We start from the raw sequence: 20,593 nt of genomic DNA, 5'->3' as shown, positions 1-20,593 counted from the left end.
ATAATATTTGGCAATCCTAAATCAAGTTCTGTGGAGCATCCCAGCCTCTGACTTTCTTTCTGAACTGTGCTTCAGGAGGGCAGAAGAAATGACTTTCCATGATGCGGAGCCCTGAGTATAAAGACTGACTTAATCACTCAGTAAATATTCATTTACAAATAAGTATTTTTAAAATGTGATAAAATCAGCACCTTTTGTCTTTTTAATCATCTGTGCAGTTTGTATTTTCCTTCAGAATAGAGATGAAGGACAGCTTTGGTGTTTGTTCTCAGCCCTCTCTGCTCCTTTTGTTTCCATAACTCCAGGTGCAAATATGTGCATTTGTCACATTAAAGCTTGTTCACTGCTGTCTCCCTGAGAACAATGATCATTATTCATTAATATGTGATTCTTCAGAACAACAAGTGCTTAGTAGGTTTAAAAGATGACCTAAAGTAGCTACATTAGCTTTTGTTTGAATTAAAAGAATAACAAGAGAACTTGAAGTATAAAGAATGCAGCCAGGAAATGGAAAATATCTCATGAAAATTCTTATGTTGTATAAATAAGAGAATACTAAATAAATTTGCATCTGGTGTTCTGGAAAGTGAAGCAAAATATGTAGAAATGTGTCACATATGTCTTTTCTTTATATTTTAATTTTTTATTATTAGTTACATCACATATGTCTTAATAATTAATTCAGGAGTGCCAACTTAATAAGAGTACCCCTGAGTAGTGTCACAGCAACTTATCTAAAACATCCTCAAATGATTTTAACACATATAGATAATACATGTGAATAAGAATATGAAATTGTATCTGAAATACTGTGATTTGGATATTCCCTCTTATGATGATCTAAACTAATATAGAAATAGGATCTGCAGTTAACTTTCTATTAACCTCTTTATAAAAATAATTTGAATTATTTTTTCTCATGAACTGTATTAATGTTTTTGGACTATGTGATATGCTGCAATTCAAATATTTTAAAATAATGATGTAAATATCTTTCTACAGACAACAGAGAAAAATAACTATTTTTTGCATGATTTTATGAGCCTGGCTTTTGTTTCTAATTTTGGTCAAAGACTGTATTTCTTTTATTTGCATTTAAATATATCAAGGATTTTAGTTAGATATGAACATGTTCCTTAAGCAGAAATTCCTCATACCACATGGATCTGACCTTTCTCGAGTGATCCCAATACTTCAGAGTTCTGACTACATTTATTTAGAAGAGCCAGAGTAAATAAATATACAATAAAAATATTCTTGTTGGGGCAAGGGTGTATGTATGATCGCAAGTACATTGGCTACATGTAAGAAGAATACTATTTTTCTTTGTTTGGAGATGTGGTTGAGAGGTAAAGAGGACTTAGGTTGGCTTCCTCACAACCCCACCAGGTCACTCAGAACTGACTCCAGTGCCAAAGCATCCAGTGCCTTATTCTGGCCTCCAGGGGCAGCTTCATACACACCACACACATGCAAACAAGCAAGCAGGCACATACAAATTTTGAAAATATAAATAAAAAGTTAACAACTTCTTCCATACTGATAAAATTTCAACATTAAGCACCATGTCAGTGGCAATTTCTACATTGTTAAGGAAATAACAAAAGGAGGATACTTAGTATTCTTCATTTGAATAGCAGATATTAGCAACTATATGATAATAGCCGATACTTGTTACAATTGTCTTTACAAGGAAGAGTTAGTTATATTTAATAACTGATAAGATTGTGCCATCAATGATAAAAATGACATTCACTTTGTAAACTACCTTCTTAAATAAGTATTTAGCAGAGTAGATATGTGTATAATCTAGCTATGATTTATTGTATCCTATGATCAAGTGTTATTAGAGAGCGTTGTCACAGATATTTCTGATAAAAACTCTAAGTAGCCTTAAATTCATTCATTTTAGTACTTGTTTTAGAATCCCAAACAGCCTCTAAAATTATTTTTCTATGTAGTTTTTTAAAAACTGTTATTACTAAGCAGTAATTATAGAAAGTAAAGGGTTTCATTATGACATTTTATACATGCATGTAATGCTCATATTCACCTATCTATAGTTTGCTCTTAGACTGTGTTTAGTAGAAGTTATTATATTTAAACCAATTTAATTATATGAGCTGAAGTAGATAATAGTATTTCATCAGAGAACTGCAGTAAATGTTTCTTACCTATCAAATGGTTTTTTCATTGATTTTACATAAGTTACTGAATAAGAAAAAGTACATTTAACAAAATGAATTACAGGCCTCCACTCTGGGTGAACAAGAAAGGAAAACCAGGAAAATATTAAGATAAAACTTTCTCTGTAGAGATGGAAGAACAGCAAACTGTGATAGATGTAAGAAGAAGAAGGCAGAAAGCAAGGTTAGCAGATGTGAGAATCGGAAGAAGCTAAGGCGTGAAAATAAAGAACGGTTTCAGGGGAAAGTGTTAAAGCTGAAGAACCAAAGGATGCAAAGAGGAGATCTGAAATAGCATAGAAGTAGAACGCCTTCGTAGAGGGCCACTATAGGAAAATGTGTTGTAAAATTCAGCAGATACCAGAAGCATGGTAATGATGGGAGAAATTGAACTGACTTTTTGGTTTAAGATATTGTTGCAATTAATTATGTGTTGAAAAACAGTATCAATGCAGCCATTTCTATTCAAGGGGAAAATAATGACTTCATAATTTCTTACTTAATATGTGTGCATAAAACAAATGATGCTAACAATTACTTATCAATACACATAAATCTTGCCTGGAGCCAGATAATTTTGGGTCATTCTAATCTTTTCATAGAATGTGAAATTTCAATTAATGAAACTATGTTACTGATTATAATAAAAATGCTGTTTATATGCTACTGACATCCAGACCTTAGAATAAGCCAAATTACAAATTAATTCATGAAAATGTCTCAATTTCAAGTAGCTATGGTAAAAAGAGATATATATTTTATGATGTATCATTAAATTATTTTCTAAAACATCTAATATATTGTATAGCTAAATCAAGAAACAAGCTTGAATTTTTGTTCATTATTGATAATATAAAACAATTCAAGCCACGTAGCCTCTAACTTTTGGGAGACAAACAAGAGAAATCAATTGTTTTCTTAGCTATTTCCAGCGCAGCGTTTATCATAGAACTACGTAGCAAGAGAAGATCCTTGGAGATGGATAAATTCATACATTCTGGCATCTGTTGCCTACTCAAGCATAAACCCTCTCTCTGAGGATTTAAAATTACTTCTAAGGGTTATTAACGCAATCCATCATATGTACTTTGGAAAATTTTTACTACAATAATATTAAAATGTGCTGAATCAGTTGTGCTGACTCTAACTTCTCCCAAGGAGCTTTATTCTGTTGCAAAAGTTCTAATTTTATTGACCAAGATGATCTGGCACAGGTTTAAATATTGTTTAGCAGCAGATTCTGTTTTAGGAACTAAAATGGGAAATGCTCGGGGGCAAGTTTGCACGTCATTTGTTTATTCATAAGTTTTTGTTGTCACCTCAGAAATATGGCCACTAAGAAACAATTTGTGTTATTCTTGGGGATAGTAAAATGATTGTTAGCACTGAAATAAGACATTGTTTAAACTTTAACACAGGTGGAAGTTGTGTTTCAGTTAAGGTAATTTTCTTTCTTATAATATTGACATTTTCTAGAATATAAGTTGGTCACAATTAATTACAACTCATCTTGCTTATTCTAAATCTAATTTTAATTCTGTGAGGTGATTTATATCTGTATTTCTTAGCTACATACAAATTATTTTTCATATAAAATGTCTTTAATATTAGAAACAAAATAACTAAAGTGTGAATTTAATATACATATTAAAACTTTTGTTAATTAAGAAACTGTAAACACAGTCACAGCAAGGAAAATTCCTAAGAAGAAAAACTATGTTAAACTCTGAAACAATGCCATATAATTATTCATGTAATAATGTCATTGTCAGTCAGGTTTTTTTTTTTTCAGTGACAAATCACCTACAATAAATAATTTAGGAGAGCTAAGATTTATTTGGGCTCCCAGTTTCAAATTTTCTGTCTAGTGTGGTGAGGCACTAACATGACAGAGAGGCAAACTGAAGGAAAGCTACTCTCACCTCTTGGGAGCCTAGAATCACAAAGAGATGGGGATGAAGAAGGGGCTGGTAAAAGATTCATCTTTCTAGAGCAGCCTCCAGTGACCCACCCATTCCATTCTGACTCTGTCTCTCAATCTCCTTCCTCATTCTCCAATGATTTCATCAAATATGGGTCTATTCATGTATTAGGTCCACATTTTCATGATCCATTTACTTCCCTAAATTCATAACTCTGAGCACTGCGCTGAAAACCAAGCCTTAGGCACAAAATCCATTGCGGGGCATTTCAGATCCAATATGTAACATTTATTAATGTGTATTAATATGTGTTTCACCAAAGCAAATTATAACCTCAAACAAATCCTCACAGACTTATAGTCCTCAGTATCTGATACTTATCATTATAATGATATGTGAAAATTGGTATTACTCTTAACCTTTAGCCAATTCATTTATCAATATGATAGCAAGATAAGTGCCCTTTAAGTTTAATCAAAATACTACATTTTGCTTCCATATGAAAAAATGAGAGAGAAGTAACCAAAAGTGCTTTTGGGAAAAAAAAACACTACAGGATTACTTTATGACAAAGGGATAAGGAATTTGGGCATGGAGAGGGAGAGAAAGTAAGAGAGACAGGGTGAGAAAGCGAGGGAGACGTGAGGCATAACACGAAGACGCCTATCTGTTGGCAAAGGCTCAGTAACTTTAAGTAATGTGACGCTTTCATTAATATACATAAAAATATTAACTTCAGGAAACAAAAAATATGACTGATAGAACAGTGCATGAAGAAAAAGCAGAAGCTAAATGAAAACAGGAAGAATCGAGATGCTATAAAACAATGTGGCAAGTACAATATAACGTAATCTAAGAGCTTACAATACAATATAATATATAATGCAATGTAATATAATGGCCTACAATATAATACAAGATAATGGATGGTGTTATTATAAACAAAAAAAAAGAGAATCTACACCATGCACATTAAATTAAGTAGTAAGGGATAAGACATTTGTGTGTAGGAATAAGTAAATATTCATTACATTTAAAAAGAAAATCTTGAAGTATAATGTGAAAGCAATAAGAAAGGTAGAAAAATTAAAAATTCACATAATTTTATACATGAATACACATGCATTATTTTCAGCTATATACCTAAATGAATAAATATTAAAATAAAAGTTTCATCCATTAGCAAGTAAAATGTATTCCTATAACATGATCTTTGTTCAACATAATAATACAATATATCATTTCTATATAGCAGATTTTTTACATTGTCGCTTAATATATTGATAATATCATCATTAGGACATAAAATTTAGACTGTGAGTTCAAATCTTGCCTTTACTATTTTCTTGTTGCATCACTTAAACAAATTCACTTAACTCCTTTAGTATTCTCATCTGTGATATGGAATGATCGCATTAAGTATTCCAGACCCGTTGATCCCTAAGATGCCTTATATTCCATCAATACTGTGGGCATTATTAAAATCATTTTTGTGTATAATACAACAAAATTAAAAAGATGTATTAAATGATAAAATTTTTAAAAGCTATCTATTTTATGCACAATACTTCTTTCAGAAGACAAATGAGACTTAGGTGAAAATAAATGTGATTTTTTTTTAAATGAGAAAAGATACTAAATGAAAATACAAGTCGAAATGAAGATCAAATACTGTCTGATCCATTTAGTACATGAGTAAATGCTATATTGGCTTTCTACAGCAAATGACAACAAATCGGGCTTAAAATGGGATAGATGCATTCTCTTATGGTTCTGAGAAACAGAATACAAATAAATACTGAAATATTGTGATGTGAAAATTAAGATAATGGTATTCTTCTGAGGATTCGGGGGGGGATCTATTCAATTGCTCCCTCTGCCTTGTCTTCTCTGACCTGCCGATGCCCCTTCTACCTTCACAAGCAGATAACATCCTTCACAAACCCCATCTCCTTTTCTGAATTAAATTGCCTTTTACTGTTGGTCCATATAAGTGTGACTGCAAACCCTAATCTTCACTGCTAAGCTATTCTGACAACATAAGGTAGCATTTGCAGGATCTAGGAAATATAATATGGTTATTGTTGCATCACACCATGATAGCAAAATAAGAGAAGGAGGAGAGCAAACGACGCTAGAATGATTTGCAGGGTTTTATTTTAAATGCTTATGAATGTTTGGTCAAGGAGAAACAAACTTGAAGCAGACAAATAGACAACATAAACTCCCATTGTTATTTTAGGTGTCTTAAATGTCTATCTCCGGTTGAAAGGGCAGACAACAATAGAGAATCCTCTATGGTCTTCAAGTGGGAATAAAGGACAGCGATGGAATGAAGCCCATGTTAATATATATCCAATTACTTCATTTCAGGTAAGTAACTTTATTCACATATTGCTGTATTGTGAATGCAATATTAAATGCATGTCTGGGAGAAGCAATCAGTAAAATGTGAATATTCCGAATACTGGATAAAAAAAAAAACTAAAAAAAACACATTTTAGTTTAGTTTTTTTTTTTTCAGTTTGAAAATCTATCTTATGAAAACAAACGAATCTTTATGAGCATTTGTCAAGTAGCATATAGAATAATCATCTAACAAAACATGAGTTATTGCCTGGCATGGTGGCACATGCCTTTAATCCCAGAACTTAGGAGAGAGAAAAATATAGATCTCTGAGTTTGGGGCTATCCTAGTCTACAAAACATGTTCTAAGATAGCCAGAACTGCACAGAGAAAACCCTACATAAGGAAAAAAAAATGGTGAAGTATTTACATACTAATCCATTTCCGTAAAATTCTTCACATGTACTTTATTCTCTGTAGAAAATAATACCAATTTTCACAATAATAAGACTGGGTATCACTACTCTATTAATGTGTTGGATAATTCTTGATGGAATTTTAAACACATTTTCCACTTCAGTCATTTATTACTTTAATCAAAGTCAGAAAGTTTAAACAAATTATTTTTCTTTCTATAAATTGAAGTTAGGCTTCGTTTGAAAGCCAATGAGCCATTTACAAAGATATCAAAAAATTTAATGACCTAAGATTTTGAGTTGAAATAAAAAAAACCCTTAATTATCATTGCAAAAGATGAAATATCTACAAGCTATTTTAATAAAGTTGGGAGCATTGTTTTAGTGATATAAGTAACTATATGAACATATGTTATGAGTGCATATGTGTACATACATTTCTAGTAACATATGCCAGAGTGTTTTTATTTGTTTAATATAATAAAATATCTTTAACATCTAATCATATGTAACATAGTCTATAGCTTTATTCTTATATTGAAAGGACTCGAATCCATTTAATTTTATCATGCATGCCTGGTCTAGAGAGATAGCTCAGCAGTTAAGAGCACTGACTGCTCTTCCAGAGGATCTGGGTTCAATTCCCAGCACCCACATTGCAGCTCACAACTGTCTGTAGCTCCAGAATCCAACACCCTCACGCAGACATACATGTAAACAGAACATCATTGCACATAAAATAAAAATAAATAAAATTTTAAAAGTAACTATGAAAGCAGCAGAATCATGTTGTGTCTTGAAGGATAATACAACTGTAAACACTGAAACAACTTAACATAACTAAAGTACAACAAATATTAAAGTGTGTGTGTGTGTGTGTGTGTGTGTGTGTGTGCTCAAGTGTCTGCATGGCTATATGTACGTGTGTCTGGACATAGAAGATTATTTTTCTAAAAATTTTGATGATCTCTATATATTTGGATTCCTACATGGGTTACATCTTCATCACAAATGATCAAATTAAATACATATACAATAAGGATTTAAATGATGGTAATACTATATCCCAGACAATCCTTTTTTTTTGACATTACATCATGTTAATGAACATCTGTTAAGCACTTCCAGGGAAATAATTTATTAGCTCTGAAATTGGTCTGGCTAGTGCAGGTAAGGAGCCAGCCCTTGGTATAAGGTGAAAAGTAGACTCTAAGACCAATTTATAGAGTCACAGCAGGGTGCAGACAACTGTGACTTCAGTCACTTACCCACAACCACAGAAACTCCCAGGCTTTAAGAGAGCATCCAGCACGTTTTTGGTGGCCTGTTTTGTTGTGTATGATGCCCAAGCTGGGGAACACTCAGGTGCTGGCTGGAGACATGATGTTACTGTCTCACAGCTCACTCAGGTACTGCGTGAGCTACTGCCTCTGGAGTTTGTCCTGGGAGCTCCTTGTTGCTGACATATAATAGGCAATACCATTGCTCTCAAACACACAGAATCTATCTTCATCCTCAAATACTGGAACCCTCCCAGTGGGAAGTATTCTGAGAAATTTTGGGGTGCAGTCGGTTGGCTCGGCCAAAGTGGAAGTAGGATGGTGCAGAGAGCATGTGTACCTGAGCCCCACTGTACTGAGCAGCGAAGCCCTTCCAGCTTTCAGGATAGAGGTAGAGAGTCCAAGCTGCCATGGTGATTCTGCAGACAGAGGGTAAGAAATTTAAATGAGAGCATAAGAAAACTGAAGGAAAAAAAAAGGATTTAACTAAAACTCCTTTAATGTTCAGAGTTAATTGAATTGACTGCAAGAAAATGTTAAATTATAATAAGATTTATTCAAATAGATCTTTTATTCTATCAGTCTTTCACATTAAGGGGAGTTCAAGAGCTTGCTGATTGGCTAATGGTTTCTCAAGAAACCCAGTTCACTTTTCAAGAGTGAAGACTGTAGAAAGCATCTGCCCCCCTGGAACATGAGCACTGAGAAGAATCTCACAGGGGAAAAAATGGGAGGCAGAGCAGCAGGACTGTCTGAGGTTAAAGTTAAAGGCTTCCACTGTCCAGTCCCTTTTCTAATTAGGCTTACCTCTGTCTACTGGACCCTGTTCCTCACAATTATTGATTAAAAGAACAGACTTTAGGATCTTTGATTATCAGAAATCAAAGGGGTGGGTTAAATTCACAAAAGATGTACAGGTCAGCTACCCACGAAAATGGGTTTCTGGAGCTGCAGAGATTTGCATAAAATTTACAGAAACAATCAGGAACATACAAAGAAATTCAAGAATGTTAAAATTGATCAAACTCTATTCATAGTTGTCTTTGTAAGCCTTGGAGAAATTCTCTCTGCTGTACTCAGCTCCCTCTGTGCTGATAAGAAACCAGAGTTGATTTGTTGGTTCTCAATGTACTGTCCTTCTCTTGTGTTCCTTGGACTTTTTCAGAGATTTATAGCACTGGGAAGTCCCTGCTTTCATCTGCTATCAGTTTTGATTGGCCTGAAGGACTTCATTTGACATTTCTTGAAGTGTGGGTCTGTTGAGGATGGATTCTTTTCACCTTCTGTACTTTTAAAAATTGTCTTGTTCACCTTCATTTTTCAAAAAAAAAAAAAAAAAATAGTTTCCTCTAGGCATTGCTTAGTGTTTTTTCTTTAGAACTTTCAGGATGTCCTTCTGCTGTCTCTCTGTTCTGTCCAAGTGTGAATCTCTGGATGTGCATAAATATATTCTTCTGTATATTATACAAGGTTATTTCTCTGAGTTCATTTAAGTTTTCTTTAATGGTGGTTGAAAGAGCTTAGATTTATATATGCTTTGATATGCTCTGATATGTGTTCTCTTTGTGTGTACATGCAATTTCCTGAACTTCCTGTCCCTATGTGTTTATCATTGTATGAAAATTAAGCATTGTTTGGCTAGATTCTTCCTACCTCTTTCTTCTCCATTTTATCTTTTGAGATTTCTGTTCAAAAATTTGAGTTTGATTTTGAACAATATGTATTCAACCTTTATATCTACTGATCCTTGTTAGTAATAGCTACTCTGAATTTAGTCCCTTTCAGTGAACTTTTTATCTCAGCAACTGGACATTTCATCTCTATAAACTCAATGTTAGTCTTTTTACAAAATAGTTTCAGTTTTCTAGTTAATGCTTTGAACACATTGAGGCCAACTCATATTTAAATATTTGGAGTCTCTATGTGCTCGGATACATCTATAATGGTTCTTAGTTGGTTTTAATAGATTGATTCTTCTTGCTGTGATGGGTAACTTGTTTTTCTAAAATCTAGTAATTTGGGTAGTAAACATCATGAATTTTAAATTAATGGGTGCTGGATATTTATAAAAGCTTTTAAATAATGCGATACATTTACAATGATGTGTTCAAGTTACTTAAAACAATCTATATGTTTTAAGGAGTTCAGATTTAATAAAGACCACATTTTGTCTCCTCCCTCTTTTTTATCAACAGTCTTCCTGAATCTCCCAGTGGACTAGGGAAAGGGCATAGGGGGAGAAGAGGGAGGGGACTTCATGGGGAGCCCCTGCTCCTCTAACAAGGGAAACCCACTTCAAAACTGAGCAGCCTGTGGACTTCCTTTGAACAGGGAGTCCAGGTCTAGGTCCTCTCCATGCAAGGTCCTTGGTTGGAGTATCTGTCTCTGCAGGACCCCTGGGCCCAGTTTTCTTTTTTTTTTTTTTTTGGCTGTGTTGGTTTCCTCGTGGAGTTCCTGTCCTCTCCAGGTCTTTTAATCTCATTATTCTTTAATCCATAAGGATTGCAGCACTCTGCCCAAAGTTTGGTATGAGTCTCAGCCTCTGCTTCTATACCTCGGTTAGTTAAGAGGTTCTCTGTGGAAGGCTCCTGTCCTGTTCCATGTTTTCTCCAACTTCCGATGTCTATCCTGTTTGCCCTTCTGAATAAAGGTTAAGGATATTACCTAGGGTCCTCCTTGTTAGTTATCTTCTTTAGGACTAGGTTTTAGTAGGTTTATCCTATATTATACAGCTAATATCTGCTTATTAGTGAGTGTGTACCATGCCTGTCTTTCTGCTTCTGGGTCACTTTACTCAGGATGATCTTTTCTAGTCCCACCCATCATGAAACGCCTGCAAGTTTCATGATTTCCTTATTTTTAATTTCTGAATAGTATTCTATTGTGTAAATGTATCACAATTATCTATTCCTCAGTTGAGGGACATCTAGGTTGCTTCCAGATTCTGGCTATTACAAGAATCGATGAAGAAATTTATTTTAATGTTTCCTTAAATTTGTTTATTCTGCCTGTTTCTCTCTCTCTCAGTGTGTGTGTGTGTGTGTGTGTGTAGGCTATGAAATAGAATGGGAGTTATGAGAAAGGAGGAAGAGTTTTTTTTAAGGGAGGATTATTCAAATATCATGATGGTGGCTGAATTCACCTCTTTCTTTCCTTCCTTCCTTGCTTTCCTTTTCTTTTCTTTTTTTCTTTTCTTTTCTTTTTTTTTTTTTTTTTTACTTTTCTTTTCTTTTCTTCTTTGAGGCTCCCGAACTGATTATACTGGCTGGGACCTGAACTTGGGTCCTCTTGGTTGCCATCTTTCCAGCTGGTAACTCCACCTGCTGAGGATAAGAACACTACCACAATTATTGAACCAAATTTGAAACAAGCTTTATTACATACTGGCCAGGATGATAAACACTGGCCAAGTCCATACCTAGGATTCCCAGAGAATGGTTGAATTCAGCATTTAATACAGTTTCAAGGGCTGCAGGAATGGCACGTCAGTTAAGAGTGCATACTGCTCTTGCAGAAGAACCTAGCTCGGTTCCTGACACCCACATCAGGCAATTCACAACTGTACCTGTAACTCCAGCTCTAGCCTCCTGCTCACCTCCATGGACATCTGCATGAATATATATATATATATATATATATATATATATATATATATATATAGAGAGAGAGAGAGAGAGAGAGAGAGAGATCTTTTAGGTAAATACCTCCAATTTATAGCTTACAGTATGCCCTGTTTCTCTGTATTCCACTGCAATTCAAATCTTAGGTTGTTGTTTCAGAGCATAAGCTTTTGAGACTGACACCCAACAAGATGAGCTGGAATCCTGTGAAGGTATACTCCTGGGAAGAATCCCAAGACTACCCTGTCTAGTGGGTTGTGTCACCTCACATATCTTTTACAGTTCAGTTAATTTGTTGAACCAATAAGATAAATATCATTATTAATTCTGCTATGCATAAATTTATTAAAATCATTATTTTTGTCATTGATATTTGTAATTATTTCTCAAATCGCACTTGTAAACATTTACACTTCTCTCAGAGGTAAAAAAAAAAAAAACCAGAAATCTGTCTCTTGTCAGAAAGAAAATACTTGCGAAGAGTTGCAAACGCTTCCCTGAGCAGTGAAGTCACTATCTGAAGATATTGTATGATGTGATCCTTTAACTACTTGTATTCAATAGCTCTCCAGATAACTCTTCTTCACCTACTGAGAGGTGATGTCTAAACACAGTGATTTCGTCAGTGTGCCTCCATGGTGTCAGCTTTGAAGAGCTGTGTTTACCAGAAACTGTTAATCTATTACATGAAACAAGTTTGTGTGTTTGGTGTACTTGTAAGGCAGTAGCAGACGCAATTCTAAAATCCCAAATGAAGTTATCTACCAAGGGTTAATAGTATTTGTTTAATTAAAAGTATTTTCTGTGTGTGGATTTTTGCCTGCACGTATATCTGTACACCATGTTTATGCCTTCTGCCAGTTAGGCCGGAAGAGGGCCTGGGATCCCTTAAAACTGGGAGCACAGTTGTGAGCTGCCATGTGGGTGCTGGGAATTGAACCCTTTTCTTCCGGAGGAGCAGCAAGGGCTCTTAATCTTTGCGTCATCTTTCCAGGCTTTTCCATTAGAAAAGTTAATTTTCTAATGAGGTATTTGTCATATCTTTATTTGTTGCATTCTATGCAGAAAATATAAAAACATCCAAAATTTAAATTTCATCTTCTACTGAGGAAATATTTTAAATAATGTCAACATGGTCGTGCAGGAAGAATCAGTTTTACCTAATTGTGTCTTTTAGACATACCAAACCTGGATGTCTTCTTGTATCAACATGCTATTAACTCCTTCAAATCTACTAAACAAAGCTCACCACAAAAGTGCACAATAAGAAACACTTTTAACACTGTGATGAACTAGTAGTCAGAATGATAATGAAACTTCACAAACATTAAAAAAATTAGCTTTCCGAGAAGAATTCCTTTCTTCTCAAAGTGAATGTAATTTGTGGTTGTTTCATATCTTGCATGTTGCAAAACATAAAAGTAAATGTTCCATGGCTGTTTCTTGATTTTAGACTTAGAACTTGCTAACAAAGACATATTTTTATAAAGGATTGCAATGTCAAATATGACATACATTTTGTATTGAATATCTAAACATATTTTTCTATAATCTACATTTTCCTACAAAGTATAACCATCCCCAAGATCTTGGTCTTAATGTCATTACTAAATCTACTATGGCCTATGCATTTTTCTTTCTTTCTTTCTTTCTTTCTTTATTTTTATCGTTACAATTTATTCACTTTGTATTCCAGCTGTAGTCCCCTCCCTCATATGCTTCCAAACCCACCATCACTTCCCAAGTCCACTGATAGGGGAGGTCCTCTTCCCCTTCTATCTGACCCTAGCCTATCAGGTCTCATCAGGACTGGCTGCATTGTCTTCCTCTATGGCCTGGTAAGGCTGCACTCCCCTCAGGGGGAGGTGATCAAAGAGCCAGCCACTGAGTTCCTGTCAGAGACAGCCCCTGCTCCCCTTACTAGGGAACCCACTTGGAGGCTGAGCTGCCATGGGCTACATTTGAGCTACCTATACATTTTTAATTTGTATTAAAATTAAGTGTACAAACAGAACATTGTGATAAAAGCTCATATGAAAACCAAACAGTTCAAAAGAAGTCCAAATTAGCTCAATAGCAAACTACCTAAGAACTGAAAATAATCAACTAGGACAACACCAGTAGACATGACAAAGTGGACAGGAAACAGCCTCAGCCCTACACAAGCAACTGCAGGCATTTGAGGAATGCTGGCAGCAGGAGAGGTGGTCTCCTTTATAGATCATTCCAGCTGATTGCCCAAGGTCAAATGGACAGTCCTGAAAACAAGCATACAACTAACATTATGCATGCTGAGCAGTTCATATTTAAGAATGTATATGTATAAACATATATGTGTAAGAAACAATTAATGAAAGATAAGAACATGAATTTGAAGAAGAGTGGAGAGGATTATATTGGATGGTTTGAAGGGAGAAAAGTGGAGAAATGCTGTAATGGTATTATAATCTCAAAAAATAAAAATAAGCATGCAATCATGCCTTAGAGGAGCTTTCTCTGCCCACATTGAATTGGATTCCTAATAATCACAAACTTAAAAATAAATATTAAAAACACTAAACATGTAACAAGAGTTTTGTCAGAAATTATTTTATCATACTAATAAAGGATAACTAATTCCCTCGTTTAACTCTCATATAGTGTCTAAAACTCATGCTAGGTTCCTATAGAAGAAAATCAGCTTGCTACGTTAAATGGCCAACGATATTATCAGTGGTTATGAAAGTCAGTGAAAGTAAGTAATTTGCAATTCAGCCAACTTTTATTACCATCCCACCAATTCAGTATCGTGAAGAGATGAAACAATCCTGTAAGGAATTGCTCTAGGTATAGACAGCCTTCTTGGCAAAGTATGTTTCAGTTCTTGTTGATTTGTAATTAAGACACGTAATGCAGCACAATTCCAGAGGGCGAGCAACGCTCACATTAAATTATTTTAGGTAATCTCTCCCCATCAACTCCCTTGCCATCTAACCACAAATAGGGTGTCTTTCACATTTTTCCTGATTCAAGACTTTTCTATTAAGTGTAAGCTTAGATCTCAGCCAGCAACTCTGATCAAGCTGTGAGGTAGGCAAGAAGAAGAGAAAAGGAACCTTGATAATTATTGCAATATCTGAACAAATAGGAGTAACAGTGGTATAAGGCAATGACTACAGAAATTTATAGTGATGGATCATTAAAATTAAAACATGGCTTCCTAAGGAAGCAGCTGCAAGAAGCTTGCGAAAGACTTGGAGAATATGTTCATTTTATATTTTTATTTTCATTTTTAAGTATGTAAGCCTATTATCTTACATTGGCTTCTGACTACAGATAGTGAGAGTTTACTAAGTGAACAGAATTGTAAACTCCAAGGAAAGCCTGATACTTTCAAGAAACTAGTCACTTTTGCATAGCCAAAAGAATCTGAATACTACTGAAGCTGTTGCTTCCGCATCTTCCTGATGAAGATTTTGATTCAGGCTTCCAGTGTTTAAATCCCAAGTGGTGGCACACGCAGAACATCTTACCTCACCCTCTGGATGCTGCATTCTTACACCACCTCGTCACATAAAACATATAGGAATGCAGCGTCCTTGTCTTCTGCATGGCTGTGTTGCAAGCCCTGTATCTTCCTCCTTAAGCACCAACAGCTGTTCTTCTTTTCCTACTCCCTGTTACCACCTTTTCAAAGTTAACTTCTGAGTAATTGAGGAGAATTCTTCAAGAAAGAGCTAGATAATCATGGGATAGTTGATTATTACACCAAAAATTTCTAGCTAGAACACTTGTCATTTTTCATTCTCCGTAAAGTTAAAATGACTGGCAACAGGAAATCTACACAACACTGCACAATCATTTATAATACATAAAATAAAAATCTATTCTAATGGCAGCACATATATTTTTTAAAATTATTTATTTTTATTTTGTGTACATTGGTGTATTGACTGCATTATGTCTGTCTAGGGGTGTGGGATCACTCGAAACAGGAGTTATAGACAGTTGTGAGCTGCCATATAGGTGCTGGGAATTGAACTTGGGTCCTCTGGAAAAGCAGCCACTGGGCCATTTCTCCAGCCCTGACAGCACACAATCTTAATTCACCAAAGTATGATTCTTTTATCAAAAGTGGAACATGTTTGCTTGTGTGGAACTAAGCTAGTGTTCAGCAGGAATCTCAGAGCTGACTTAGAAGAACACTTTATTTGTGCTATAATCAGCAAAGAGTCAGTGTCCCATAGTGAAAGAGAGATGCGGCTGATGAAATTTTGATTTATTTTATCACTGATTCTGTATCAGGTAAGGTTCTATACCGAAGTCACCTAAAATACTTACATCTCCAGCTCTTTGCAGTCATTTCCCGGATAGCTTTATAGTTACCATCCTGACACTTTCTTCTTTCTGAGCATATAAATTACTCCTTTCTGCCTTTCTGCAGACTCAAAATTCACAAACTGAAAACTTAGTTCTGAGTCTTTGAACTTTAGCCTGTCCTTTTGCTTTTTCTTCAGCGATACAGGTTATCTGAGATGTCTTCCAGAAATAGCTTTGTACAATCTTAATTATCATCATGAATAAATAAAAAGGATAAGCAGAAAACAACATTTAAAATTAAATCGGTTAAATAAGACTTCACAACATATTTCCTTTATTGAGCTGTAAAGACTGATTACCAAGCTATCTGTAAGTCAAGGGCAGGGCATTAAGAAAAAGTATAATTACTAGTGTCTATGCTTACTAACTGAAAATTTTTATTTGAGAAAGTTAATATAGCATGCCAACCAATATTGATCAGCTTTGCAGAAATAGTTTAAACTCTCTAAGAATAATCTTAGATGTAATGGTCAATGAGCAATTTTCAAAGAGGAACCAAAAGTAAGGGCTAACTTGTATTGTACACTGTTCAAAATACACCTCACTCAAATAATACCCAAATAAGATTGCTTTATAAAAGGCACACACCAGCATTATCTTATACTAGAGTTATTTATTAAGTTAATATTTGTTTAGAAAGAAAAAAGTAATATTTCAAAATTTCTCTGAGAGTATAAACTACTAAATATATAAGTTGCATTTTAGTACCTAAAGTATTTTTAAAACTCTTGAAAAAAGAGATAACTTGAAAATAAAAAATGATAATTCTAAAGATCTTTTCTCTTTCAAGACTACATAATTAAAATTTTTTAAAATTGCTTATTTTGTTATCATAGCAGGTATTTATAAATAAAGGTTTCTGGCATGCTCATCTGCTCTTCCACTACTCATTCCTTGAGCCTTTGTGATCAGCTCTTGTAAATACTCAAATCCAAAGGCTTTTCAATAGCTTCAAATTTATTGTCTGTATTCATAAATATCATCAAGTTTTAGAAACAGAATTTCAAAATAAAATCACAGCAGGACATCAAAAGATGAGTATAAAGAGCACAAGGAACCTGTGCATGTACCTGCAAAAAATCAAAGCATTTGACAGGGTAGGTTATGGTTCTATGGTAGGCTTTAAAAACGGTACTGAAAACATAACTGATTAATTCCTTAAGATGTTTCTGGAAGAGTTGTGCTCTGTGCTTAGAGAACAATGAAGCCAGTGTAATAAATCTTTTCTGTTTGTAGCTAATTTTTGAAGGCGTTCGAGGTCCTGGGATAGAAGGTGACATCGCCATTGATGATGTGTCAATCGCTGAAGGAGAGTGTGCAAAACAAGACCCACCAACTAAGAGTGAGTGTTTCTGCTGTTGAGCGTCACTTCACGGGGCGTGGGAATTACCTAACAACGACTACAGTAACGTTACCATTTCATAGAAAATGTTTTAGTGAAAACTTTACTTCTGCCTGTAAATCAGTAGAGGTATGGTTAAGTCAAATTTCTGGTGCACTGGGACCATATTTGCAGTAACATAAAGTGATACTAATTTCTCTTTATTTCTATGCAAAACACTGAGACTTTTAAAACATATAAAATATATTACTTTATGCTATGTCGTGAAGGGGTTGCAAAACTATTATTAACATATTTGGCAAATCTACGCACAGCACAGATATAACAAAGCTGCTTTTAACTCCAAATAGTTTAAATATACATTTCCTGGAGCTAATATTGCTCTTTTTGCAGATGCACTTATATGCATATGTATATTCAGTAATGGAGTAGCTGTATTCTAATATAATCTACCCCATATCAATTCCACAATCTTGCTAGATAATTTTGTTTTTATCTAGAATTTAGATATCATACTTTAATGGTGTCTTCAAAATTTTATTTTCTATTTGGGATCATTTTTTAAATAAATATGAAATGATATTTTAAAAGTATTTCTACTCCCAAAACCTTCATCTCATATTATCCATTTGAAACATGTATTTATAATGATTGTTTGAATGCATTTCAACTGCAGGATTTTCTTAGACCTATATGTAAATTTTAATTCTATGCTAACACTATAAAGGAGTAATCAGCCTAAATTTCCACAATAAATCATCAATAATTTAATATATTGAAACTCTATGTTACTCAAGTGTAGAGTACACCAGAATTTTTTACTCGGTATATTTATGAAAAAAAATTATTACAGTCTAGATATTGAAAATCAGCAATGCAGTTACAGCTTCCAGGACCTAATTAGCTATATTGTTTAGGATTGAAAAAAAAAACAAAAACAAAAAACCAGCAGCGGACTGTGGTTGCTTTTTATAATGCTTAGCATTTAAAATGCACGTTAAAAAAAAAAAAAAAAAAAACTTTCCGGATTTTTCACTTCGGGAAAGGTTCAGTTACACCCACATGAACCCAGTTTGCCTAGAACACAGAGAACTGTGCACTCTCTTCAGACAACTAACAGAAGGCATATGAACATTGCATCCAAAATTTATGTTTCTAATGTTTCAGTAAAACTTAAACAAATTTAATTTGGTAAATTGAAGTAAACTTTCCAAATGGGGAAACCAAGCGAAGAAAGCAGAAGGAGTTAGCGTAGTTACAGGAAATGACTGTGAGAGCCTACCTTGCTTTCGATGTCATACTCTAGAACATTCTCATGTACACGATTTTTAAATTAACACAGAGAAATGTGTCTGCCATGTTCATAACTGTACATTTAGGCTGTTTTCCCCTTTCTGCTTGTCTTAGAAATATGATTTATAATGCAAAACCATTTTTTTCTAAAATTATTTTCCAAGTATTGAATTTATTAGTTCACAAAAGCTCCATGTGTAGCTACATGAAACGTTTATGTCCTTAATGATGGTTTTGGGTACTTCTTTATCTTTAGATTCCGTGGATGGTGCTGTTGGGATCTTAGTTCATATATGGCTTTTTCCAGTTATCATCCTCATCTCTATCTTAAGTCCTCGAAGGTGACCTTATCCTGGCAGGGGCTATAAAAGATTTACCAGGCACTGGCATGAAGAAAGAGTCTTTGTAAATGGACACTGAAAAAAAAAAACAAAAAACAAAAACAAACAAACAAAAACAAACTACCAAAGATTCCTCTACTGACTACTGACTCAAAAAAATTAAATAATAAGAACACCATTTTTTAAGCACTGGGGATAAAAAGACATCACGGAAATATAACTTATTCCAAACTACATATAGAAGATAATCCTGGCCTGGGTACAAAAGAGACCTTCAGGTGCTTTTGTGGCTAAAATGATTACAGCTTCATCTGGTTGAACTCTGGAAAAAAGAAAAAAAAAAAAGAAAAAGAAAGAAAGAAAAAGAAGAAAAAAAAAGAGCTATAGAAATCCTCGTCAAAGCACAAAGTCATGGCTGGTTTTGTTTCAAATGAATAGTTTGCTTGTTACCATGGAAACCTAATGGCCTGCCAACAAAAACCTCACTGTAAACAGGGTACGTGGAGAGCTGGCATTTATTTTCCTTTCGAGAAGGTTTTATGTAGAGAATTAAATAAATGTAGGCCCTTTTACCTTTGGCTGTTACCCTTCCTTGAAAATGCTCCAGACGCAGAATTATTTAAAGGTTTCATGTTCTTCCCCAATTTACCCCACCCCACTTTCACTGTTGTTTCGGGTTTTCGTTGTTGTTGTTACTGTTTGTTGTAGTTCTTTTGTTTTTTTTCTTTTGTTTGTTTGTTTTTGTTTTTTTCTTTTTCTTTTTTTCTCACTCCCATGGCTAAGCTATGTAACTGTATGATGTCTCTTTTTGCATGCACTACTATCCAGGATGGTAAACCTGGGCTTACATATTACACAGGCTTATCGGAGTTTGCTTGCGGCCACTTGAACACCCAAACTACGTCATCTGTTCCTATGAAGAAACCAAACCACCATCTTTTATAAATTGCCATGGAAACCAAGTGCCTTCAATGAAACAAGCCTGAATAATTTTCAACTCAGAAGCTTGCACTGCTAACAGTGGTTTGTGTAAAAACTATTTTGTAAACAGACGACACAGCCTAAATGTGCAAATTACAGGCAAGACACCCCGGCCACTTCTGAAGAAGAAAGGACCCACGCTGCTGCGTAAACCCATGTAGACAAGATTATTTGTTTCACCTCCTAGACAGCCATGGCCTTTCGGCTTAATGTCCATAGAAAGGAACTTCCACTGGGACCGCACATGGGAGCAACACTTTTTTCTTCCAGGTTATTAAATGGGTCAACCAGAGCGAAAGGTTGTTGAGATAATACTTAGCGCAAAAGGTGGTAAAACGCAGAAGTGATTTCTTTTCTTTTTTTATTTTTGTTTTATTTTTTACTCTAACCTCCATTTGAAATGAAATTGGCCCTGCCTTTAGAGGGAACAAGGAAATGTTTTGAGATTGCCGTGCATACAAACTCTGCCGCGGAACTGGGCCTGAAAAATCTGGCTTTATTCTAGA

The 20,593-nt window shown here is 34.6% G+C and overlaps 1 protein-coding gene across 2 annotated transcripts in view; it reads left to right on the top strand.

Moving 5' to 3' along the window:
- Window positions 1-20,318, top strand: part of Mdga2 (MAM domain containing glycosylphosphatidylinositol anchor 2) — an 886,150-nt gene extending 865,832 nt beyond the window's left edge. For both annotated transcript variants that reach the window (XM_060387568.1, XM_060387567.1), the window contains 3 exons: window positions 6,351-6,481; window positions 17,367-17,472; window positions 19,022-20,318. In XM_060387568.1, coding sequence (XP_060243551.1) covers window positions 6,351-6,481; window positions 17,367-17,472; window positions 19,022-19,110 — 326 coding nt within the window. In that variant the 3' untranslated portion in view covers window positions 19,111-20,318. The remainder of the gene's footprint in view (window positions 1-6,350; window positions 6,482-17,366; window positions 17,473-19,021) is intronic.
- The last annotated feature ends 275 nt before the right edge of the window (window positions 20,319-20,593 follow it).

Source organism: Meriones unguiculatus, chromosome 7 (assembly GCF_030254825.1).
Source record: "Meriones unguiculatus strain TT.TT164.6M chromosome 7, Bangor_MerUng_6.1, whole genome shotgun sequence".
In the NCBI taxonomy this organism is placed as follows: Eukaryota; Metazoa; Chordata; class Mammalia; order Rodentia; family Muridae; genus Meriones; species Meriones unguiculatus.
The sequence above is the reverse complement of the archived record's forward strand: the minus strand, read 5'-3'. Positions and strand labels throughout refer to the sequence as shown.